The sequence below is a fragment of the Pseudophryne corroboree genome, unplaced genomic scaffold (assembly GCF_028390025.1).
Source record: "Pseudophryne corroboree isolate aPseCor3 unplaced genomic scaffold, aPseCor3.hap2 scaffold_1053, whole genome shotgun sequence".
NCBI lineage: Eukaryota > Metazoa > Chordata > Amphibia > Anura > Myobatrachidae > Pseudophryne > Pseudophryne corroboree.
The window spans coordinates 53,566-76,949 of record NW_026967680.1 but is presented as its reverse complement, the minus strand read 5'-3'; the positions used below and the strand labels follow the sequence as shown (position 1 = coordinate 76,949).

At 48.5% G+C, this 23,384-nt stretch overlaps 1 protein-coding gene across 1 annotated transcript in view; it reads right to left on the bottom strand.

Moving 5' to 3' along the window:
* Positions 1-23,384, bottom strand: part of BSN (bassoon presynaptic cytomatrix protein) — a 117,764-nt gene that overhangs the window by 67,778 nt on the left and 26,602 nt on the right. The window contains exons 3-5 of the mRNA XM_063950542.1: positions 23,027-23,337; positions 16,007-16,546; positions 1,824-8,561 (exon numbers count right to left, since the gene is read on the bottom strand). Coding sequence (XP_063806612.1) covers positions 1,824-8,561; positions 16,007-16,546; positions 23,027-23,337 — 7,589 coding nt within the window. The remainder of the gene's footprint in view (positions 1-1,823; positions 8,562-16,006; positions 16,547-23,026; positions 23,338-23,384) is intronic.

The window sequence follows — 23,384 nt, the reverse complement described above, 5'->3', positions numbered from 1 at the left end:
TGTGGATCCTGCAAGCTGTGAGATGGCAGCAGATGATGTGTGTGGAGCCTGCAAGCTGTGAGATGGCAGCGGATGATGTGTGTGGAGCCTGCAAGCTTTGAGATGGCAGCGGATGATGTGTGTGGATCCTGCAAGCTGTGAGATGGCAGCGGATGATGTGTGTGGAGCCTGCAAGCTGTGAGATGGCAGCGGATGATGTGTGTGGAGCCTGCAAGCTTTGAGATGGCAGCGGATGATGTGTGTGGAGCCTGCAAGCTGTGAGATGGCAGCGGATGATGTGTGTGGAGCCTGCAAGCTGTGAGATGGCAGCGGATGATGTGTGTGGAGCCTGCAAGCTGTGAGATGGCAGCGGATGATGTGTGCGGATCCTGCAAGCTGTGAGATGGCAGCGGATGATGTGTGTGGAGCCTGCAAGCTGTGAGATGGCAGCGGATGATGTGTGCGGATCCTGCAAGCTTTGAGATGGCAGCGGATGATGTGTGTGGAGCCTGCAAGCTGTGAGATGGCAGCGGATGATGTGTGCGGATCCTGCAAGCTGTGAGATGGCAGCGGATGATGTGTGTGGAGCCTACAAGCTGTGAGATGGCAGCGGATGATGTGTGTGGAGCCTACAAGCTGTGAGATGGCAGCAGATGATGTGTGCGGATCCTGCAAGCTGTGAGATGGCAGCGGATGATGTGTGTGGAGCCTGCAAGCTGTGAGATGGCAGCGGAGCAGTGTGAGATGGCAGCGGATGATGTGTGCGGAGCCTGCAAGCTGTGAGATGGCAGCGGATGATGTGTGCGGATCCTGCAAGCTGTGAGATGGCAGCGGATGATGTGTGTGGAGCCTGCAAGCTGTGAGATGGCAGCGGATGATGTGTGTGGAGCCTGCAAGCTGTGAGATGGCAGCGGAGCAGTGTGAGATGGCAGCGGATGATGTGTGCGGAGCCTGCAAGCTGTGAGATGGCAGCGGATGATGTGTGCGGATCCTGCAAGCTGTGAGATGGCAGCGGATGATGTGTGTGGAGCCTGCAAGCTGTGAGATGGCAGCGGATGATGTGTGCGGAGCCTGCAAGCTGTGAGATGGCAGCGGATGATGTGTGTGGAGCCTGCAAGCTGTGAGATGGCAGCGGATGATGTGTGCGGAGCCTGCAAGCTGTGAGATGGCAGCGGATGATGTGTGCGGATCCTGCAAGCTGTGAGATGGCAGCGGATGATGTGTGTGGAGCCTGCAAGCTGTGAGATGGCAGCGGATGATGTGTGCGGATCCTGCAAGCTGTGAGATGGCAGCAGAGCAGTGTGAGCTGTGGCTAGCGCGACGTGTATTTTCAGGTAACAGATGGTCTTGGGTTCATCTAATTCTATCCTACTGTTGTGTAGCCCGGCACCATCATACACTTTAGTGACCTTGCTGAGTGGGGACACCTGGTACACCATGGGTTACCCAGGGCAGAGAAAATGTGATGGAGAGGAGGCACTCTACCCACACATGCACCTCATACCTCTACAGTGGCAGCTAATATATATTTCATTCAATCAAAAAGCAACAAAAAACAAAAAAAAGTTTAAGAAATAGCGTCTCACATAAATAAATCACCACACAATGGTGCTTCGTCTATTGTCTCTCTCAGCTAATGTTCAGCATGTGCAAATATACAACGTGCATGCAGCACAACATGAGACAAATACAAGAGAAAACAGAAAAAAAGACAATAAAACATAAAGGCTAGCAGATGATAATGACAAGCCTGGAACATAAGATGGCAACGTACTTATCCAGTATGGGACCCTGTATTTCATATCAGTAGAGCGCTATGCGGGGTACTCTGCTAGTGCTCTTACCTGGCCACCTGGCAGAAACTGTTGCTGGTACAGAGAGAACCTGTCCTTGGCAGACTCCTCGGAGGTTGGACTTAGAGGCTTAGGATCCGACAAAGACCTCTGCATGGTTTTGATTGGACGGGGTAAGATCTGCTGTCGTTGGGTACTTTCAGCTGTAAAATGCTTTTGAGGGGTCACGTGGGCTTTGTTGAGTCTTTCACTGGAAGCGAAAGTAGATTCCAGTAATCTGTGGGGTGAGAGTGGAGACACTGGAGAATAGAGGACCTGCGGAGACTTGGGGGGCTGTCTATTAACTAGCTGAGAAAGTGTGTCTGCTGGCAAATGGGACTGGTAACCAATTTCCAGGGGATCAGGTTTCTTCTTCTCAAACTTTGTGGTTCCTTGTTGTCTAGATATATTAACATCTAGGGGCCCTGAAGTTGCAATCTGAATATTAGATGAATATGGTGTTATTGTTGTAGGAACACTAATTTGAGGGACCACGATTCCATGTGACTGAGCTTCTGGTTCTGTCTGACAGGCAAGACTCTCCCCTCGATGTGTCTTCTCTGGAGCTGATATATATTTTACTATCTCCACTTTGGGATCTGGAGTTGTAATATGTATGCAGGGTGAGACTCTGAGGAGCTGGTCTGGCTCTGTTTGCACCGAGCAGTCACTAATTGTCTGGATAGCTATGCTGGAGGTTCCTTTGGAATCATGTTTACTGTCTGAGCTAGAGTCAGAATGACGAGAATATCTAGATCTCCGCCTTCTTACTGGTTGTTCCCATTCGGCATTGTCCTCATCATCCGTCTGCACACTGCAATCTGTGCTTCTCTTAGTCCTGCGCCGTCGCGCCATGTAAAACCGTTCTTCTCCATCCTCATCGTCAGTCTGCACACTGCTGTCAGTGATTTTCTTCACAATGTACGGTTCATGGCTGTCCTCTGTGTTGTAGGCATCCCTGAGACGTGGCATTGAGTTCCTCTTCTTAATGCCTTTATTCACTTCCCACTGCTCATCGGTTTGAAGGGACATTTCGGAGGCAGAGTTTGTCAGTGGCCTCTGTGGTCCTGGATAGCGTGGTTGCCCCTGAGCTTCTAGCACAGTTGGAGCCATAGCAATAAATGGAGGGTTAATTTGCGGCCAATACTGGCCACTTTGTGCCAGGGTTCTCTGCATTTCAATAGCAATGTCAGACACTGTTTGGGGTGGAAGTCTGGTGGGCTGCTCACAGGCTGGAGGAGCCGTGGTCTTCTGTCTCTTCTGTTCCTCCAGTTGCTGCTGAAGCTGCTGTTGCAGCTGTTGGATTTGTTCAAGTTGCAGCCTTTGCTGAGCCAGCTGCTCTCGCTGTAGGGCATACTGGGCCTGACGCTCTTCCTGCTGTTGCGCCAGCACTTGGTGCTTGATTGACTGCAACTCTTGGAGCTCTCTCTGGACCAACATTTGTTCCTTTTCTCTGTGACGTTGCAGTTCTAAGCGTTCCCTTTCTAGCTCCTCATGTAGACGCATCTGTCTTAGTGCCTCTAACTCAACTCTCTCTCGTTCTACCTGAAGTATGTGTTCTTGTTGCTTTCTCTGTCTTTCCTCTTCTTTCTCCTTCTCCTCTTTCTCTGCTCCAGCCTTATGAGTTGGCTGGCTCTCAGATGCAGGCTTCTGAATTGACGACTGCTGTGATTGACTGGTGTCTTTGGAAGAAGTCTGTATCCCAGAGGAAGCCACTGGGAGCTCATCAGGAGGCACCGCCGCAGATGCTTCTGGCCGTACATTAGAGGCTATAACAGAGGTTGAAACTACTGTTGAAATAGGGATGGATGATACTGTACTTGCACTATCTGGACATGTAGTTGTACTAGTTGCAAGAGTGCTAGAGGGTTTCCCCAAATAAACAGGGGTATCTGATGTGGATGCTGAAGTGGCAGAAGAGAATCTGCTGGGATCAGGATAACGATATGTTGACTGTGGTGCCAGCGGCATCCTTGGAGCAACAAGTGGCACTCTAGTTAGGCTTGCTAGAGGTACAGCTGTGACATTTCCTGGACCATATGGTCTATACATACCTCGGATCATTGGTCTTAATACAGAAGCTGGCTGCGTGGTGATTGGAAGTGTAGAGGCTATGGGTGTATTGATGGTTGAGTAAATCATACCATCGGCAGCTCTAACAGTTGCTGCAGAGGGGTACATTTGTCTAATAGCCCCAGATCGGGAGCCTGGCATATTATACTGCCCTAAGCTTCCAAAGCCTTGACGACTATCTGAGAACTGGGGGCCGTACATTATGTTTTGCCTATTGGGTGCCATTCCCTGTTGATGAAGAAGTACAGGCCCTGTACCCATGGAACTAGGCCCATACTGCAATAGATCTGGGCTATTTGTGTGCCTACCCCCATACTGGTCCATTGAATTCAGGGCTGCACACATTCGGCTGATTTCTCGAGCTGTTGTTGCACTGTATTGAGCAAGATTTGACTCTTGAAAGTTAGATAGATCCCTAGCAGAATATCTGTAATCAGAGTATATATTAGACATGGAACTGAAACGTCTCATGGGCAGCGAGCTGTTAAAGAAATCAGTAGGTTGGCGTAAGTCTGTAAATGAACCATACTGTAATCCTTGACCTACGTAGTTGCCATCAGTGAAGGTCATGCTATAAGAACTTTTCATGGTACTAAGGTCCATTGCACCTTCTCCTCCAGGACCTTGGTAGGGTTGATACAATCCAATGTCTGTCAGGTTGGTTTCTGACATAGATGAATGAAGCCTTCCTGTAGGACCATAAGGATAGAATTTCTGTTCTTCATACAAATTCTGAGCAGGAACAACAGGTTGGGGTGGAGGTGGTGCCATGGGTTTTGATTCTCTATATTGATAGTTGTCTGAGGGCTCCTGTTCTCTTTGTCCATAGTATGGTACCCCAGACTTCACACCTTGAGCTGTTTCCCCAGGGGTTTGTTCTGGTAATTTAGAAGAATTATATGCACCTGCACAACTGCCACCAAAGGGAAACTTGTAGACCACATCACAGCACACTACCTGGCTTTCAGGTTTAATCCCTGTCAGGTCTAAAGCATTTGGTGCCTGTTCTTCTTTTATAAGTTTTGTAACTGTGCCAGGTACCATCCCATCCACCTGTACCATCATGGTATGAGGCTGGTTGCCACCAATATTGGTTGGAGCATGTTGAACTTTAGGCTCAGGAACCCCCTTATAGGCTTCTGTAAAACCCATGCCCTGATCCTGTTGGAATTGTCTGGGCATGGCACTAATGTTAGCAATGTTTTGTGCATTAGTTGGTTGAGAAACTATATCTCTTTTAACCATCGATGTTACCTGACTAGGGAGGTTATATCTTGCAAACAGGTCTTTCTGCATACCACCCATTTCTTCTTGTTTGCCAATAGGGGCACCTGTGCCACTTCCTCTCAGCATACCAGATTGGGCTGTTTGTTCCATGTGCCTAACTTGTGTTAAGCACATTGCACTTCCTGTTCCTTGACCAAAATCTACCCTGTTTTGAAAAGGATCACCATACACCATAGGCTGTTTCGGCTGTGACACAATCATGGAAGATGCAACAGTTATGCTAACAGTTGTGGCTGTGCTAATAACAGCATGAGGTTGTTCTTGGGCATTAAGATTCACAATTAAAGGCTGCACAGCCGTAGACTGGCGTGTTGGAGATTGGTCCATTGTAAGGGAATACCGCCTGGTGTCAGTGGCTAAAGACGTAAGATCCATGCCTTGGTCAGTCATAATGACCGGAGCAGATTTTATCGCAGTTCGTAAGTCAACAGCACTGTTGCTAGGTTTGGGACCAGGCTCCACCCTAGAGGTCCCAGGTATAGAAGATATTCTACAAAGTGATATATTCTCAGGTGGCAAAGAAGCCCAATTATAAGTATTGCAAGAGCCATCTACAACTGCATTGGACTGTCCTTTAGAAGAAATCATATGCAATCCTGAAGCAGGACCCCTTTCTATTACTGTATGTGCCTTACTGTAGTTGGACTGCATTTGTTCTTGCTGAGATTGTGTATTACTAACTGGTGTCTGACTGTAGCTATGAATGGTTTGCTGACGGTTTAATCTAGTAGGGGATGTGACTGGTGAGGTAGAGGAACTGACACTTTTAGACTTTGTATGAGTAGATGAATCAGATGCAAGTGTAATAACCATGAATGGAGCCTCTTGAGAAGATTGTTGTCTAGATAGACGAGGTGACCTAGTGCGGTCAGGTGTCTGTGTGCCTTGAGCTACCATAGGTGAAGACAGACCAGAAGAGGCCGCAGAGCTATCAGGCCTTTGGACGCCCTGAGTCTGGGATGAGAATTCTGCGGTGTGTTTGTTACCAATAGACATATTTATTCTTGGAGATGAATGTGTTGGACTTTGTGTAGGTGAGGTAGGAGAAAGCGGGGGACTGGTACTCTTAAAAAAAGAAATAACTTTAGATGTCAATGATACATTTGTCCCCATAGTCTGTGCTTGATCTCTCATTGATGTATTTAGATCTGCATTCCTTCTGTTTCTATATTGCTCTTCATTTGAGATATAGTCAGAGGTTCCTCTGGTCTGTCCATAGCTCCGGTGACTGGGGAGAGCAGGTGTTCCATCAGTGTTTGTATTAGAGGTGGCAGCTGTGGATACCTTTCCATACTGATAAGATGATGTTACTGTTTTTGAACTGGGAACTGTGGATGAACTGTGGAGCTTTGTCTGATCTACTCCATCTTTAGAAAAGTGCTGTGTAACACGCACATCTGGTATGACTCTGCTTTCAGAAGACGCAAACGACACTGGTGCAGACAACTGTGTTGGGCTTGTTCCAGGAGTAAGCGGACCACAAGCTTGTTTCATCATCTCATTGTATGCATTCTCTGCATTCAGAAACTGTTTATCAGTGTGCACATCTGCTTTTTTGTCTTCTTCCACAGATAAGTCAATTGATGATGATTGATGCATTCTTGAGATATTCTGAGATGTTTGCAAAATTTCATCATAAACTGTTCCAGGTGTTGACAAATCCATCTGGTAATCGTTCTGAGAAGAGCCAGTCCTGCTATTGTCATAGCCATAATCATCGATGTATTGATATTCAAAGTTATTCTGACGTTCTGTGCCCACATACCCAACCTGCTGGTAATTATTACCATAGATCAGGTTTTGCTGCGATTGCTGCTGTTTCTGGAACATTTCAGCTTTTCTCATCATTTCCTCGTAGACCTCTTCTGCACTTTTCAGCGGTTTGTTGCTAGCGCTGGTAGACGTCTTTTCTGTTGGAGAATACAGAGACATAAACGTTGGCAAGTTGTACTCGCTCCCCGACTTGTATAATTTGGAAGCAATGATCTCAAATCCTTCTGCTTCTGAATCAATGGAAGGCGAGTATTCAGAACAAGAAGACCTGTGTAACTCCTCCATCTCTGCGGCTTGTCTCATCTCTTCGGTGGGCGAAGCATCCTCAATTGGAGACAAGTTGCTGGGAGGTGTTTTGGAGCGCTCTCTTCTTCTCTGTGCCCGTAGTTCTTCTTTATCTCTCTTGGTTTTCCGTGCAGTGCTTCTGATCCGCTGCTGTTCCACTTCTCTCATTTTTTCCTGTTCTCTTAGTAGTTCTTCCTCCTCGCGCAGCTCTTCTTCCTCAGAGGAGTCCTCAATAGTAGGCAGCAAGGGACCATGTGAGCGATGGCGAGCCTTTCTCTGCTGCTTAACTTCTTCCAGTCTCTGTCTTCGACTAGGGCTGCTGTCACTATCTTCTTCAAGGGATGACATTGACGTAGGCGATGTTCCACTGGTGTAGCTTGGTGTTGTTGCTGGCAATGTGGAGGAGTACTCTCCTCTTGATCTTTCCTCTGGTGATCCAGTCAAACTTTCCATCTCTAGCTCCGGTTCCCTATCTAAGCTAATGTCTGCCTCATGGTCAAGGTCCATGTCTCTGTTATAATTGTTTGTGCTATTTAACTCAATAGTCTTAAATCGTCTCAGTCCTCCTTGCAATGCAGATACATCTTCCTCCTCCTCTGCTTCTAGGTCTTTTCTATTCTCATCATACATGTTACTGGAGTTATAACCAAGATTCCTCTTTGAAGTGGAGGTACCTTTGGCCTTGTCAGAGTCAGTCTTCTGCCCATTTTTACTACTGCTGTACTTTACATGGTTGTATTGCTCATCTTCATCTTCAAGATTGTCCTCTTCTGCGCTCATTTCCAAAAGCTGTCTTCTCATAAACTCTTCATCAGTGAAGTTCCCCTTTGGTTGCCTTGTTGGTAAAGGGGAGAAACCTTCACTACTGTCCTCAACATAATCATGACGCAGTTTACTGCCAAAATCATCAGACGACTCCACGCACTCTCTTTGATCCCGCTGATTCTCCCATTCCAGAGAGTCTTCATCTTCCTCTAGGATATCTTCCAATTCTTCATCTGAGTCAAATGCCTCAGGAGTAATGGACAGTGATCTTGGTCTCTGCTTCTGTTTCTGATCTTCTCGTGAACCGTGGAATGTCTTCCCATTGTCGCCTTGGGAAGAACCTTTTGATTCCAGCAAAGGTCGAACAGAACTTTCCAGCTTAGTTAGTTCTGATGGGCTTGGTGGGCTGCGTTGAGATATCCCTGTTCCATTTAACTTTTCTTCCTCTTGTTGCACCAGTCCTGCGATCTCACTTTGTGAACTAGAAATTCCATCAGAAGAGTATCCTGTGTCACTGAGGCTTTGAGGGCTGCGAGACAAGTCATGGGAATAAGGCTTGCTTATATCCTGTGAAAAACCATAAATACTTTGTTAGTACTGTATATGTGTGTGGTAGAATCTTGTTTAACAATTGTATATACTATATTCTGCAACGCTTACTGCCCATCCCTTTTCTTAAGGAACAATGGGGGTAATTCAGAGTAGATCGCAGCAGCAAATTTGTTAGCAGTTGGGCAAAACCATGGGCCTAATTCAGACCTGATCGGTGCTGTGCGTTTTTGCACAGCAGCCGCTTAAGTCTGAACTGCGCCGTGACTGATTCATTTGGGGGCGATTCCTGGCCGATGCAGCTTCCTGTTACCGGTGGTTCAGCGTTTCCAGAGCTCTGATCTGCTTCTTCCTATAAGATCTGGGAGGGTAACTGAATGGGTGCCTGGTCATATGTCCTAACCTACAACAGTGGTTACATGCTTTTTTATCTCTGTTGCTTGTGAGTGTATATCATTAAATTACCTATTTTCATTCAAATATCTGGCTGTACTTGCACCATGTCCATTTGTTTTTGGGATATTTGAAGGTGATATCCACTCCCATTGTGAGGAAATACATCTGAGACACAAGGATAATATCATTCTGTGGTCTATCACTCACACCATTCCCTCAGCAAATTTGGAACAGAAAATTTGGCAAGTGGGATATATCTTTAATGTAAGTTATTCAACTTACATGTGAACATTTGTTAATAGCGCTATTGGTGATCCGCAATTTTGGGACTAGTGAAGAGTCTCCCATAGGCTAACTAAAGCTGCAATTAACTGTTGGCGTTGTGTGCAAATAACATTTTAGTAGAGGTCTGAATTAGCCCAATGTGCAGTGCAGGTGGGGCAGGTGTAACATGTGCACTGCAGGGGGGGTAGATGTAACATGTGCAGAGAGAGTTAGATTTGGGTGGGTTATATTGTTTCTGTGCAGGGTAAATACTGGCTGCTTTATTTTTACACTGCAATTTAGATCTCTGTTTGAACACACCACACCCAAATCTAACTCTCTGCATATGTTACATTTATTTATTTATTTATTAGCAGTTTCTTATATAGCGCAGCATATTCCGTTGCGCTTTACAATTAGAACAACAGTTATAGAACAAAACTGAGCAAAGACAGACATAGCGGTAGGAAGGCCCTGCTCGCAAGCTTACACTCTATAGGGAAATAGGTATTGATACACAAGGATAGATGCTACCTGTCACATAATGGTTCCCCAGATTGCTAGCTTCTTAGTGGGTTGTATGATATGGTCACCCAGCAATGTTGGTAGACAAAATGTGAGTTTATGTGGACTGTACAGAGGGGATGTAACTTGATAGGGAAGCTGTGAAGGTTATGTGTGTGGGTCTGAAATTTGGTAGGCTTGTCTGAAGAGATGAGTTTTCAGGTAACGTTTAAAGGTTTGGAGACTAGAGGCGAGTCTTATTGTGCGTGGGAGAGCATTCCACAGAGTGGGTGAAGCCCGGGTAAAGTCCTGTAATTTTGAGTGGGAACAGGTAATACATGTGGATGAGAGACGCAGATCTTGTGCAGAGCGGAGGGGTCTGGTAGGGAGATATTTTGAGATGAGTGAGGAGATGTATGATGGTGCAGTTTGGGTAATAGCCTTGTATGTAAGTAAAAGTATTTTATATTTGACACGGTAGAATACCGGTAACCAATGGAGGGACTGACAGAGCGGATCAGCAGACAAAGAACGTCTGGCGAGGAAGATTAGCCTCACAGCTGCATTTAAAATGGATTGAAGTGGTGAGAGCCTATGTTTGGGAAGACCAGTAAGGAGACTATTACAATAATCAATGCTGGATATGATGAGTGCATGGATCAGAGTTTTTGCAGTGTCTTGTGTAAGATAAGGGCGTATTTTGGATATGTTTTTAAGGTGCATGTAACATGATTTAGAGACAGATTGAATGTGTGGAACAAAGGACAGTTCAGAGTCAAGGATGACACCTAGGCAGCGAGCTTGTGGGGTAGGGTGGATAGTTGCATTGTCAACAGATATGGCAATATCAGGTTGGTAACTACCCTTAGCTGGTGGGAAAATAATTAATTCTGTTTTGGAAATGTTGAGTTTGAGGTGGCGAGATGACATCCAAGATGAAATGGCAGACAGGCATCCAGTGACACGAGCCAATACAGATGGTGATAAATCTGGGGAGGATAGGTAGATTTGAGTATCCTCAGCGTACAAATGATACTGAAATCCGAAGGAGCTGATTAGTTTACCAAGAAGGGAGGTATAGATTGAGAAAAGCAGAGGACCTAAGACTGAGCCTTGCGGTACTCCAACTGATAGAGGTAGAGAAGAGGAGGTAGAATCAGAGAAGCGAACACTGAAAGATCGATTAGATAGGTAGGATGAGAATCAAGTAAGGGCTGGGTCCTGAATCCTGAAGACCTAGGGACTCTAGTGTTTGTATGAGAAGAGAGTGGTCAACAGTGTCAAAAGCAGCAGAGAGATCTAGAAGAATAAGTAGTGTGTAATGGCCTTTTGATCTAGCAGTGACTAGATCATTCACTACTTTGGTCAGTGCCGTCTCCGTGGAGTGTTGGGCACGAAAGCCTGACTGAAGTGGGTCCAGTAAGTTGTGGGAGTTAAGAAAGTGTGTAAGGCGAGTGTAGGCAAGTCTCTCAAGTAGCTTGGAGGGACTGGGTAGCTGAGAGATGGGACGGTAGTTAGAGAGTGTGTTTGGGTCAGAGTTGTGTTTTTTTAGAATGGGAGTAATGACTGCATGCTTAAACAGAGAGGGAAAGATACCAGTAGAGAGAGAGAGATTACAGATTTTAGTTAAGGTTGGGATAAGCACAGGAGACAAACTTTTGCTGACCTGTGAGGGTATAGGATCAAGAGGAGAGGTAGTGGAGTAGGAGGATGAAAATAGTGTTGATACTTCATCTTCACTTGTGGGATCAAATGAAGAGAAAGTGCCAGAGGGTTCAGGTAGGGATTTGAGCACTGGCTGAGTTAGAGCATACCATTTCATCTCGGATTTTATCAATCTTATCCTTGAAGTAGGAAGCAAGATCTTGTGCACGGATAGTAGCTAGTGGGGGAGGTGAGGGAGGGTAAAGAAGTGATTTAAATGTATTAAAAAGTCGTTTGGGGTTGGTGGCATGATAAGAGATGAGAGATTGGAAATATGTTTGTTTGACATCTGCCCCACCTGCAGTGCACATGGGCCCTTATTCCGAGTTGATCGTAGCTGTGCTAAATCTAGCACAGCTACGATCATTCACACTGACGTGGGGGGACGCCCAGCACAGGGCTAGTCCGCGAGACATGTCAGTGCCGCCCCCCCCCGCACAAGTGCAAAGGCATGGCACAGCGGCGATGCCTTTGTACTTCAAGATTAGCTCCCGACCAGCGCAGCTTTAGCGTGCTGGCCGGGAGCTACTCATCACTCCCCGGCCCGCAGCGGCCCGCCCCACCAATGGTCCGGCCACGCCTGCGTTGGCCGGACCGCTCCCCCTAAACGGCGGCTTAACGCCGCCGTCCAGCCCTCTCCCGCCCGGCGACCGCCTCTGCCTCAGAGGCGATCGCTAGGCAACGACAGCTGCCATGCGCTGGCGCACTGCGTAGCCGGTGCAGTTCCGACCCGATCGCTGCGACAAACTGCAGCGAGCGATCGGGTCGGAATGACCTCCATGGTTTTGCCCAACTGCTAACAAATTTGCTGCTGCAATCAACTCTGAATTAGGCTTAATGACATTAGTAAGTCCAATTAACAAATAAAGAATATTTTTATGAGACAGTAACAGCGTGGCGTTTAGAGGATTCTGCTATGTGCTAAAGAAACATTTCAATCTTTTCCTTTACTGCGTAATCCAAATGTAGATGCTTCTTAGAGAGTAAACCTAATGTCTCCTGTCATACACTGCATACTCCCAGCTTAGAGGTATCATACAAGCAGTCACATCACTTTATGTTGCACCACGTGGGTAATAAGACAGAAAAGCTCATTAGTAACCAGACAATAACAGTCTCGTGTTTCCTTTTGGTTATGTTAAGCCCCTTTAATGCCTCCATTTCAGGAGCGAGCACCTCTCTTACTGCTACACAGTGGTAGTGATGGGGAGCAGGCTCCGATGATTTGGGAATCACTTGCTAGATTTGGTCTTGCTGCTGGAGACTACACAATGGGATAGCACCTCTGCGGCCTGGGGCTGGAGACTACACAATGGGATAGCACCTCTGCGGCCTGGGGCTGGAGACTACACAATGGGATAGCACCTCTGCAGCCTGGGGCTGGAGACTACACAATGGGATAGCACCTCTGCAGCCTGGGGCTGGAGACTACACAATGGGATAGCACCTCTGCAGCTGGAGACTACACAATGGGATAGCACCTCTGCGGCCTCGGGCTGGAGACTACACAATGGGATAGCACCTCTGCGGCCTGGGGCTGGAGACTACACAATGGGATAGCACCTCTGCAGCCTGGGGCTGGAGACTACACAATGGGATAGCACCTCTGCGGCCTGGGGCTGGAGACTAGACAATGGGATAGCACCTCTGCGGCCTGGGGCTAGAGAGTACACAATGGGATAGCACCTCTGCGGCCTGGGGCTGGAGACTACACAATGGGATAGCACCTCTGCGGCCTGGGGCTGGAGACTACACAATGGGATAGCACCTCTGCGGCCTGGGGCTGGAGACTACACAATGGGATAGAACCTCTGCGGCCTGGGGCTGGAGACTAGACAATGCGATAGCACCTCTGCGGCCTGGGGCTGGAGAGTACACAATGGGATAGCACCTCTGCGGCCTGGGGCTAGAGAGTACACAATGGGATAGCACCTCTGCGGCCTGGGGCTGGAGACTACACAATGGGATAGCACCTCAGCGGCCTGGGGCTAGAGAGTACACAATGGGATAGCACCTCTGCGGCCTGGGGCTGGAGACTACACAATGGGATAGCACCTCTGCGGCCTGGGGCTGGAGACTACACAATGGGATAGCACCTCTGCGGCCTGGGGCTGGAGAGTACACAATGGGATAGCACCTCTGCGGCCTGGGGCTGGAGACTACACAATGGATAGCACCTCTGCGGCCTGGGGCTGGAGACTACACAATGGGATAGCACCTCTGCGGCCTGGGGCTGGAGACTACACAATGGGATAGCACCTCTGCGGCCTGGGGCTGGAGACTACACAATGGGATAGCACCTCTGCAGCCTGGGGCTGGAGACTACACAATGGGATAGCACCTCTGCGGCCTGGGGCTGGAGACTACACAATGGGATAGCACCTCTGCGGCCTGGGGCTGGAGACTACACAATGGGATAGCACCTCTGCGGCCTGGGGCTGGAGACTAGACAATGGGATAGCACCTCTGCGGCCTGGGGCTAGAGAGTACACAATGGGATAGCACCTCTGCGGCCTGGGGCTGGAGACTACACAATGGGATAGCACCTCTGCGGCCTGGGGCTGGAGACTACACAATGGGATAGCACCTCTGCGGCCTGGGGCTGGAGACTAGACAATGGGATAGCACCTCTGCGGCCTGGGGCTAGAGAGTACACAATGGGATAGCACCTCTGCGGCCTGGGGCTGGAGACTACACAATGGGATAGCACCTCTGCGGCCTGGGGCTGGAGACTACACAATGGGATAGCACCTCTGCGGCCTGGGGCTGGAGACTACACAATGGGATAGAACCTCTGCGGCCTGGGGCTGGAGACTAGACAATGCGATAGCACCTCTGCGGCCTGGGGCTGGAGAGTACACAATGGGATAGCACCTCTGCGGCCTGGGGCTAGAGAGTACACAATGGGATAGCACCTCTGCGGCCTGGGGCTGGAGAGTACACAATGGGATAGCACCTCTGCGGCCTGGGGCTGGAGAGTACACAATGGGATAGCACCTCTGCGGCCTGGGGCTGGAGACTACACAATGGGATAGCACTTCTGCGGCCTGGAGACTACACAATGGGATAGCACCTCTGCGGCCTGGGGCTGGAGACTACACAATGGATAGCACCTCTGTGGCCTGGGGCTGGAGACTACACAATGGGATAGCACCTCTGTGGCCTGGGGCTGGAGACTACACAATGGGATAGCACCTCTGTGGCCTGGGGCTGGAGACTACACAATGGGATAGCACCTCTGCGGCCTGGGGCTGGAGACTACACAATGGGATAGCACCTCTGTGGCCTGGGGCTGGAGACTACACAATGGGATAGCACCTCTGCGGCCTGGGGCTGGAGACTACACAATGGGATAGCACCTCTGCGGCCTGGGGCTGGAGACTACACAATGGGATAGCACCTCTGCGGCCTGGGGCTGGAGACTACACAATGGGATAGCACCTCTGCTCCTGGGGCTGGAGACTACACAATGGGATAGCACCTCTGCTCCTGGGGCTGGAGACTACACAATGGGATAGCACCTCTGCGGCCTGGGGCTGGAGACTACACAATGGGATAGCACCTCTGCGGCCTGGGGCTGGAGACTACACAATGGGATAGCACCTCTGCTCCTGGGGCTGGAGACTACACAATGGGATAGCACCTCTGCGGCCTGGGGCTGGAGACTACACAATGGGATAGCACCTCTGCGGCCTGGGGCTGGAGACTACACAATGGGATAGCACCTCTGCGGCCTGGGGCTGGAGACTACACAATGGGATAGCACCTCTGCTCCTGGGGCTGGAGACTACACAATGGGATAGCACCTCTGCGGCCTGGGGCTGGAGACTACACAATGGGATAGCACCTCTGCTCCTGGGGCTGGAGACTACACAATGGGATAGAACCTCTGCGGCCTGGGGCTGGAGACTACACAATGGGATAGCACCTCTGCGGGGGTGATACGTGCACAATGAAATGCATTTTACATGGCAATTTCATCACTTATCACTTTCAAGAGTTACATATGCTATAAGCGAAGATCCAGCAGTGTTTTTCAAAAATAATTCATTAATGGCACAATGTACAAACGTTCCAATAGGAAGGTTCACGCTGTCCTCATATTTACCCCAATGATGGACTTCAATCCTGCACAGCACCGTTCTTCTATCTGTCTTAGGGGGACATTTACTAAGCAGTGATAAGAGCAGAGAAGTGAGAAGTTGCCCATGGCAACCAATCAGCACTGAAGTAACATCTATAATTTGCATAGTATAAAATGATACAGAGCTGCTGATCGGCTGATGGGGCAATTTCTCCACTGGCTCACTTCTCCACTCTTATCACTGCTTAGTAAATGTATCCCTTAATCTGCAGAATGGCGCAATAGCCCCGTGTAGGCGAACGCTGGACTAAAATGCACAAATAAAAGCTGTGCCTCCATAATGTAACAATTAATAAATGACCCCAGAGACTTCTAATAGCTGACGAGGGGAGAAGACCCCACGGAGCAGCCGCTAACACCTAGATAATGAAACGTCCCTCATTTTAGTGATATTCACAGTCCATGTATTATCCAGCACTGAGAACCTATAAGAGACGGTTACAGAACTCACCTCTTGTTCTTTTTGGATTTCTGAGGAGGACTTCCCATTCCGTGTTACGACTTCCTTTTTGCCGCCGACACTCTTTCCCTTTGGCACCATCTGCTTTATTAGCTTTTGGGACTCAGCAGGAGCTCTGGGCTGTTTGATCTCCTCTGGGGGCTTCCTGTCTTCGGTCAGAGACGGAGCCTTTCCTTGTTCTGTACCCCTGAGATGGTTTGCTTGTGAACTTCTCTTGTCAGGTGCTGTCTCTGGTCCTGATCTTTGCTGCTGGCTGCTGGCTGTTCCGGTCTGGTGTTGGGGAGATGCTGAGTAAGCGGGTCCTGTCTTCTGGTGATGGGGTGATGCCGTCTGGCTAGGAGCCGGTTGGTGCCTTGGTGAAGCTGCTGATAAAGCTCCTGGATGGTGTTTGGGAGAAGCTGTTGGTGTAACTCCTGGTTGGTGGCGTGGTGACCCTTGCTTTGATGGTGGTAGGAGCGGTGATGGCGTATCACCTAAGCTGCCTTCCAGTAGCCTCTGAGTTTGGCAGTTCAAACACAACCATTCGTTTTTCTGTAACATAAAGCAAACATCATGGTCAGGAAAGAATCATGGTAACAATTCCAGCACCTCATCTAGAAGTAAGAGACATGCCCCACAGACATACTACGCCCAGGCGTGCTCATATGCCAGCAATGCAACCAGCTTCAGCCCTCCTGGAGGGACAAACTGGAATAGAGGCCAGAGGCTGCTGTGCCCACATAGAGCAACCGCACTGCTCACCATCGCTATGAGTCCACATCTGGCTGAGCCAACCTCCTACACCCCATCCAGTGTCCACCTTAGTTACATACATGGATATGGAGAGGTCTCTGCTTGGCTAGAGGAGGGTGACAGCCATGACGGGTGCTTCTACAGCCATGAACATGCTTCATAAGAAGAGACATCACTCAAGGTAAAACACATAACAGCAAAGCCTAGTGCAGTCTAACGTCGCTGAGATTTCTAAACAACAAATTATAGATCTAAAAACTCATAGTATAATCACTACAGAGAGATACAGTACACAGAGCATTCCAGTAACCTAAACTACTAGTGACCACTATACCATACAGAGAGCATACTAGTTCCCCATATACATACAGAGAAAGTACTAGTGACCCATATACATACAGAGAGCATACTAGTGACCCATATACATACAGAGAGCATACTAGTGACCCATATACAGAGCATACTAGTGACCACTATACCATACAGAGCGCATACTAGTGACCCATATACATACAGAGAAAGTACTAGTGCCCATATACATACAGAGAGCATACTGGTGACCCATATACAGAGCATACTAGTGACCACTATACCATACAGAGCGCATACTAGTGACCCATATACATACAGAGAGCATACTAGTGACCCATATACAGAGCATACTAGTGACCACTATACCATACAGAGCGCATACTAGTGACCCATATGCATACAGAGAAAGTACTAGTGACCCATATACATACAGAGAAAGTACTAGTGACCCATATACATACAGAGAGCATACTAGTGACCTATATACATACAGAGAGCATACTAGTGACCCATATACATACAGAGAGCATACTAGTGACCCATATACAGAGCATACTAGTGACCACTATACCATACAGAGCGCATACTAGTGACCCATATACATACAGAGAAAGTACTAGTGACCCATATACATACAGAGAAAGTACTAGTGACCCATATACATACAGAGAGCATACTAGTGACCCATATACATACAGAGAGCATACTAGTGACCCATATACATACAGAGAGCATACTAGAAACCCATATACAGAGCATACTAGTGACCACTATACCATAGAGAGAGCATACTAGTGACCCATATACATACAGAGAGCAAACTAGTGACCCATATACATACAGAGAGAGTACTAGTGACCATATACATACAGAGTACTAGTGACCCATATACAGAGCATACTAGTGACCACTATACCATACAGAGAGCATACTAGTGACCCATATACATACAGAGAGAGTACTATTGACCCATATACAGAGCATACTAGTGACCACTATACCATACAGAGAGTATACTAGTGACCCATATACCATACAGAGAGCATACTAGTGACCCATATACATACAGAGACCATACTAGTGACCCATATACAGAGCATACTAGTGACTATTATACCACACAGAGAGCATAAAAGTAACCCATGTACATACAGAGAGAGTACTAGTGACCCATATACAGAGTATACTAGTGACCACTATACCATACAGAGAGCATACTAGTGACCCATATATATACAGAGTACTAGTAACCCATATACAGAGCATACTAGTGACCACTATACCATGCAGAGAGCAAAATAGTGACCCATATACATACAGAGACAGTACTAGTGACCCATATACAGAGCATACTAGTGACCACTACACCATACAGAGAGCATACTAGTGACCCATATACATACAGAGAGAGTACTAGTGATTCATATACAGAGCATACTAGTGACCACTATACCATATAAAGAGCATACTAGTGACCCATATACATACAGAGAGAGTACTAGTGACCCATATACAGAGCATACTAGTGACCACTATACCATACAGAGAGCAAACTAGTGACCCATATACAGTACAGAGAGCATACTAGTGACCCATATACAGAGCATACTAGTGACCACTATACCAAACAGAAAGCAAACTAGTGACCCATATACATACAGAGAGAGTACTAGTGACCCATATACAGAGCATACTAGTGACCCATATACATACAGAGAGCATACTAGTGACCCATATACATACAGAGAGCATACTAGTGACCCATATACATACAGAGAGCATACTAGTGACCCATATACAGAGCATACTAGTGACCACTATACCAAACAGAAAGCAAACTAGTGACCCATATACATACAGAGACCCATATACATACAGAGAGAGTACTAGTGACCCATATACAGAGCATACTAGTGGCCATTATACCATACAGAGAGCATAATAGTGACCCATATACAGTACAGAGAGCATACTAGTGACCCATATACAGAGCATACTAGTGACTATTATACCATACAGAGAGCATAAAAGTAACCCATACAGTACAGAGAGCATACTTTTTACACAATGGGATGTAGATATGTGACCGGCAGCCAGCAGACCGTCAGACACAATATCGGCACCTACATCCTGCCCCCTCACAATCCCTGCAGTTGGCATGATGACTACCAGGGACTATTCTCACTCGTTGGTGTCCACAAAACCCATAGAGTGAGAAAATAGAACCTGTAGCGAGCGCAGCGCAAATAGGGACTTACTCGCCGGGTGCAATAGCATCGCCGCCGTCCGTGCGGCGTGGGGAGGGCCAGACATGCAGGGTGGACTAGCCCTGTGTTGGGCGTCCCCCCGCATGTCAGGATGGCTGATTGCACTGTAAATAACTTACAATGCAACGGTGTCAGCGAGTCCATAAGAAAACTTGGATCTGATGTGGAACGCTCTGTCAGGCTTAATGTCGCAGACAGAGGAGAATGAGCCCTAACCTGTAACGTGTGTATGAGTGCCCCCCGATGCCGGGTGATCCTGACCTTGTTCTCTGGACGCCAGCCGGTGGCCCATGTGCTGTTCACTGTACAAGGACACGTCTACTAGGCCCGAGCGCGAAGGAGGAATCGCTACGAGACCTAGTGCAATACTAATAAAAACATGATTATGATCGGCTGAGAGAGGAAAATGATTACTTCTCTACCCTGCTGGGAATCAACAATTAACCTAATTAATTGTGATAAAGCTGCAATTAGTTGCTGTGAGGGGGAAACAGATGCTGCTTTCTATACATGTGTAATGTTCTGCAGAATAGGTGCACATCTGACAATCCTCAATCTATAGGCGATACCAGTGTATGGCACATGTCTGATCTGCCCCCGAGATATGCCAGGGGGAGGCGATCCAAGTGTGTGAGGGGGTGACAACAGAAATCGCTGACATGTATAATCCTCCACAAACAGCGCGCAGAACGGATACTGAGGGACTCACGCTCACCCACAGCCGCCCACCCAGGTCACTGCAGCAAGTTTTACTCCGTTCCATGAAGTCTGTTCTTTAATTAACATTCATTTCATTTTCACGCCTAACTTTTCCAGCTTACAGAGTGAGACAGCGGAATGCCGACATAATGTCGCCATTGCTTTTGTGGCTTCATACACAGACTGCATCCGTTACCCCAGTCAGCGGCTTTTGCTTTCATCCATCAATCTGCATCTGAAGTGACTCCTGAAATCCAGTCCAGCTTTAATGAGAATTATACAGAGAGAAAGTCGATTCGCTTGAAGGAGAACACGGACCTTGCGGCCTGTCAGACGGCCCAGAAAATGGCAGATAATATGAGGCGCCCGCACGAGGCACACGTCTGATCCGGCCTCGGCTCACAAGGATAAATCTGATTAATATCTGCTTTGGAGCTGGGGGTCATCTTTCCTGAAGTACTGAGAAGACATCTGAGGCTGGAAACAGCGGAGGTGGAGGACGCGGCCAGGGAAGGAAGCGTGAATGAACCGCCGTGTAGCATCTGATTTTCCCCTTTCGTTCCACGTGTAACAACCATAATGAACTCACCTACTCTCACACTGTGGGGGAGATGTACTAAGCCTTGGAGAGAAAGAACCAGCCAATCAGATCCTAAATGCCATGTTACAGGCTGTGTTTGACAAGTGAGGTAGGAGCTGATTGGTTGGTACTTTACCTCTCTCTAAGGATTAGTACATCTCTCCTCCCAGATGCCGGAAAGAACCGGCCATGGTAAAGGATTCTGCGCTCTATGTGAAGTAGGCTGGTCGGGCCTTGATGGCGCCCCTCAGCCTCCACCCTCATCATCCTTGCCAAGGCCAGGGGCAGAGGCGGATCCAGGGGGGGTAATGGACTCCCAGCGTATGTCGCAGAGATGTGCACAGCGTCCGACAGGCAAACAGTCATGCTCAGCCGCTCTAATCTACTGTATGTTCTAACACCTGGCAACATCCTTCAGGATGGAGCTAATCTCACAGCGCCCAGGTGCCCACCTCAGGCTACATCTCATCACAGTGTCACCCTGCATCTACTACTAGTCCCCAGATACAATATGCCTCATAGACAACCATCTCACATGTATATAAATACATGTATACACTATGGGGCAGAAAGACAAACATCCAGTAACTGGGCACCTGGGTCACACCATGCTGACCTCCAAGGGGAGAAAAGGTAGGTGTAACATGTGCAGAGAGTTAGGTGTGGGAGGGGTGTGTCCTAGCTCAGAGCTACATTGTAGTGTGAGACTAAAGCTGCCCAGCATGTGTGGGCTACATGCAGAAGCAGCCAGTAACTGAGCACCTGGGTAACAGCATGCTGCACTGCATGGGGCAGATGTAACATGTGCAGAGAGTTAGGTGTGGGAGGGACGTGTCCTAGCTCAGAGCTACATTGCAGTGTGAGAATAAAGCTGCCCAGCATGTGTGGGCTACATGCAGAAGCAGCCAGTAACTGAGCACCTGGGTAACAGCATGCTGCACTGCAGGGGACAGATGTAACATGTGCAGAGAGTTAGGTGTGGGAGGGACGTGTCCTAGCTCAGAGCTACATTGCATTGTGAGAATAAAGCTGCCCAGCATGTGTGGGCTACATGCAGAAGCAGCCAGTAATTGAGCACCTGGGTAACACCATGCTGCACTGCAGGGGGCATATGTAACATGTGCAGAGAGTTAGGTGTGGGAGGGACGTGTCCTAGCTCAGAGCTACATTGCAGTGTGAGAATAAAGCTGCCCAGCATGTGTGGGCTACATGCAGAAGCAGCCAGTAACTGAGCACCTGGGTAATACCATGCTGCACTGCAGAGGGCAGATGTAACATGTGCAGAGAGTTAGGTGTCGGAGGGACGTGTCCTAGCTCAGAGCTACATTGCAGTGTGAGAATAAAGCTGCCCAGCATGTGTAGGCTACATGCAGAAGCAGCCAGTAACTGAGCACCTGGGTAATACCATGCTGCACTGCAGAGGGCAGATGTAACATGTGCAGAGAGTTAGGTGTCGGAGGGACGTGTCCTAGCTCAGAGCTACATTGCAGTGTGAGAATAAAGCTGCCCAGCATGTGTAGGCTACATGCAGAAGCAGCCAGTAACTGAACACCTGGGTAACACCATGCAGCACTGCAGGGGACAGATGTAACATGTGCAGAGAGTTAGGAGTGGGAGGGACGTGTCCTAGCTCAGAGCTACATTGCAGTGTGAGAATAAAGCTGCCCAGCATGTGTGGGCTACATGCAGAAGCAGCCAGTAACTGAGCACCTGGGTAACACCATGCTGCACTGCAGAGGACAGATGTAACATGTGCAGAGAGTTAGGTGTGGGAGGGGCGTGTCATAACTCAGATCTAACAAAATCTGATCGCACCCGTGAACGCAAAGAGATTGACAGGAAGAGGGCGTTTGTGGGTGGCAACTGACCGTTTCAAGGGAGTGTCCGGAAAAACGTAGGAGGGACCCAATGTTTTGTGGGAGGATTTCTGATGTCCGTTCCGGACCCGATCATCGCAGCGGGTGACTAAGTCATGGGCGGTGCAGCTCTCCAGCACAAGCGATCGCACACCCGCACACAACTAATACCCTTCCCTGTAGGCGGCGACTCCTGATCGCAGGGATGCAGAAAACGCACCCTAGTGATCAGGTGTGAATTACCCCGAGTACACAGACGCAGTAGGAATCAGCACACACACAGTGTATGGGGAGTTTGGCAGCTGGGAAGTGGCAGCAGAACACAACGTTCCTTCCATCTGCTCTGCTACAGTGATTCCTGGTACTTTGATGTACGGGTTATATGATCAGCGTTGCGGGGGAGTTCTGCCAGATCTGTGTCAGTCCTTCCCACTCACCACCTTGAATGTTTAACCAGCGAAGATAAAGAGCTTCTGACAACTCTGGGAAATATTTTAATTCCATTGAATTTCAAATCTAATTTCAACCCAGCTTTGAAGAGGCCTCTCTGCAGCTGTTCCCTGACCTCTAAATCCAGCGGTAAGGCAGCAGCACGATCCCGTTCCCTGACCTCTGTATCCAGCGGTAAGGCAGCAGCACGATCCCGTTCCCTGACCTCTGTATCCAGCGGTAAGGCAGCAGCACGATCCCGTTCCCTGACCTCTGTATCCAGCGGTAAGGCAGCAGCACGATCCCGTTCCCTGACCTCTGTATCCAGCGGTAAGGCAGCAGCACGATCCCGTTCCCTGACCTCTGCATCCAGCGGTAAGGCAGCAGCACTATCCCGTTCCCTGACCTCTATATCCAGCGGTAAGGCAGCAGCATGATCCCGGAGCCCTGCCAATAACGGTATCTACTGCCGTGTCTATAGGGGGGTACACACG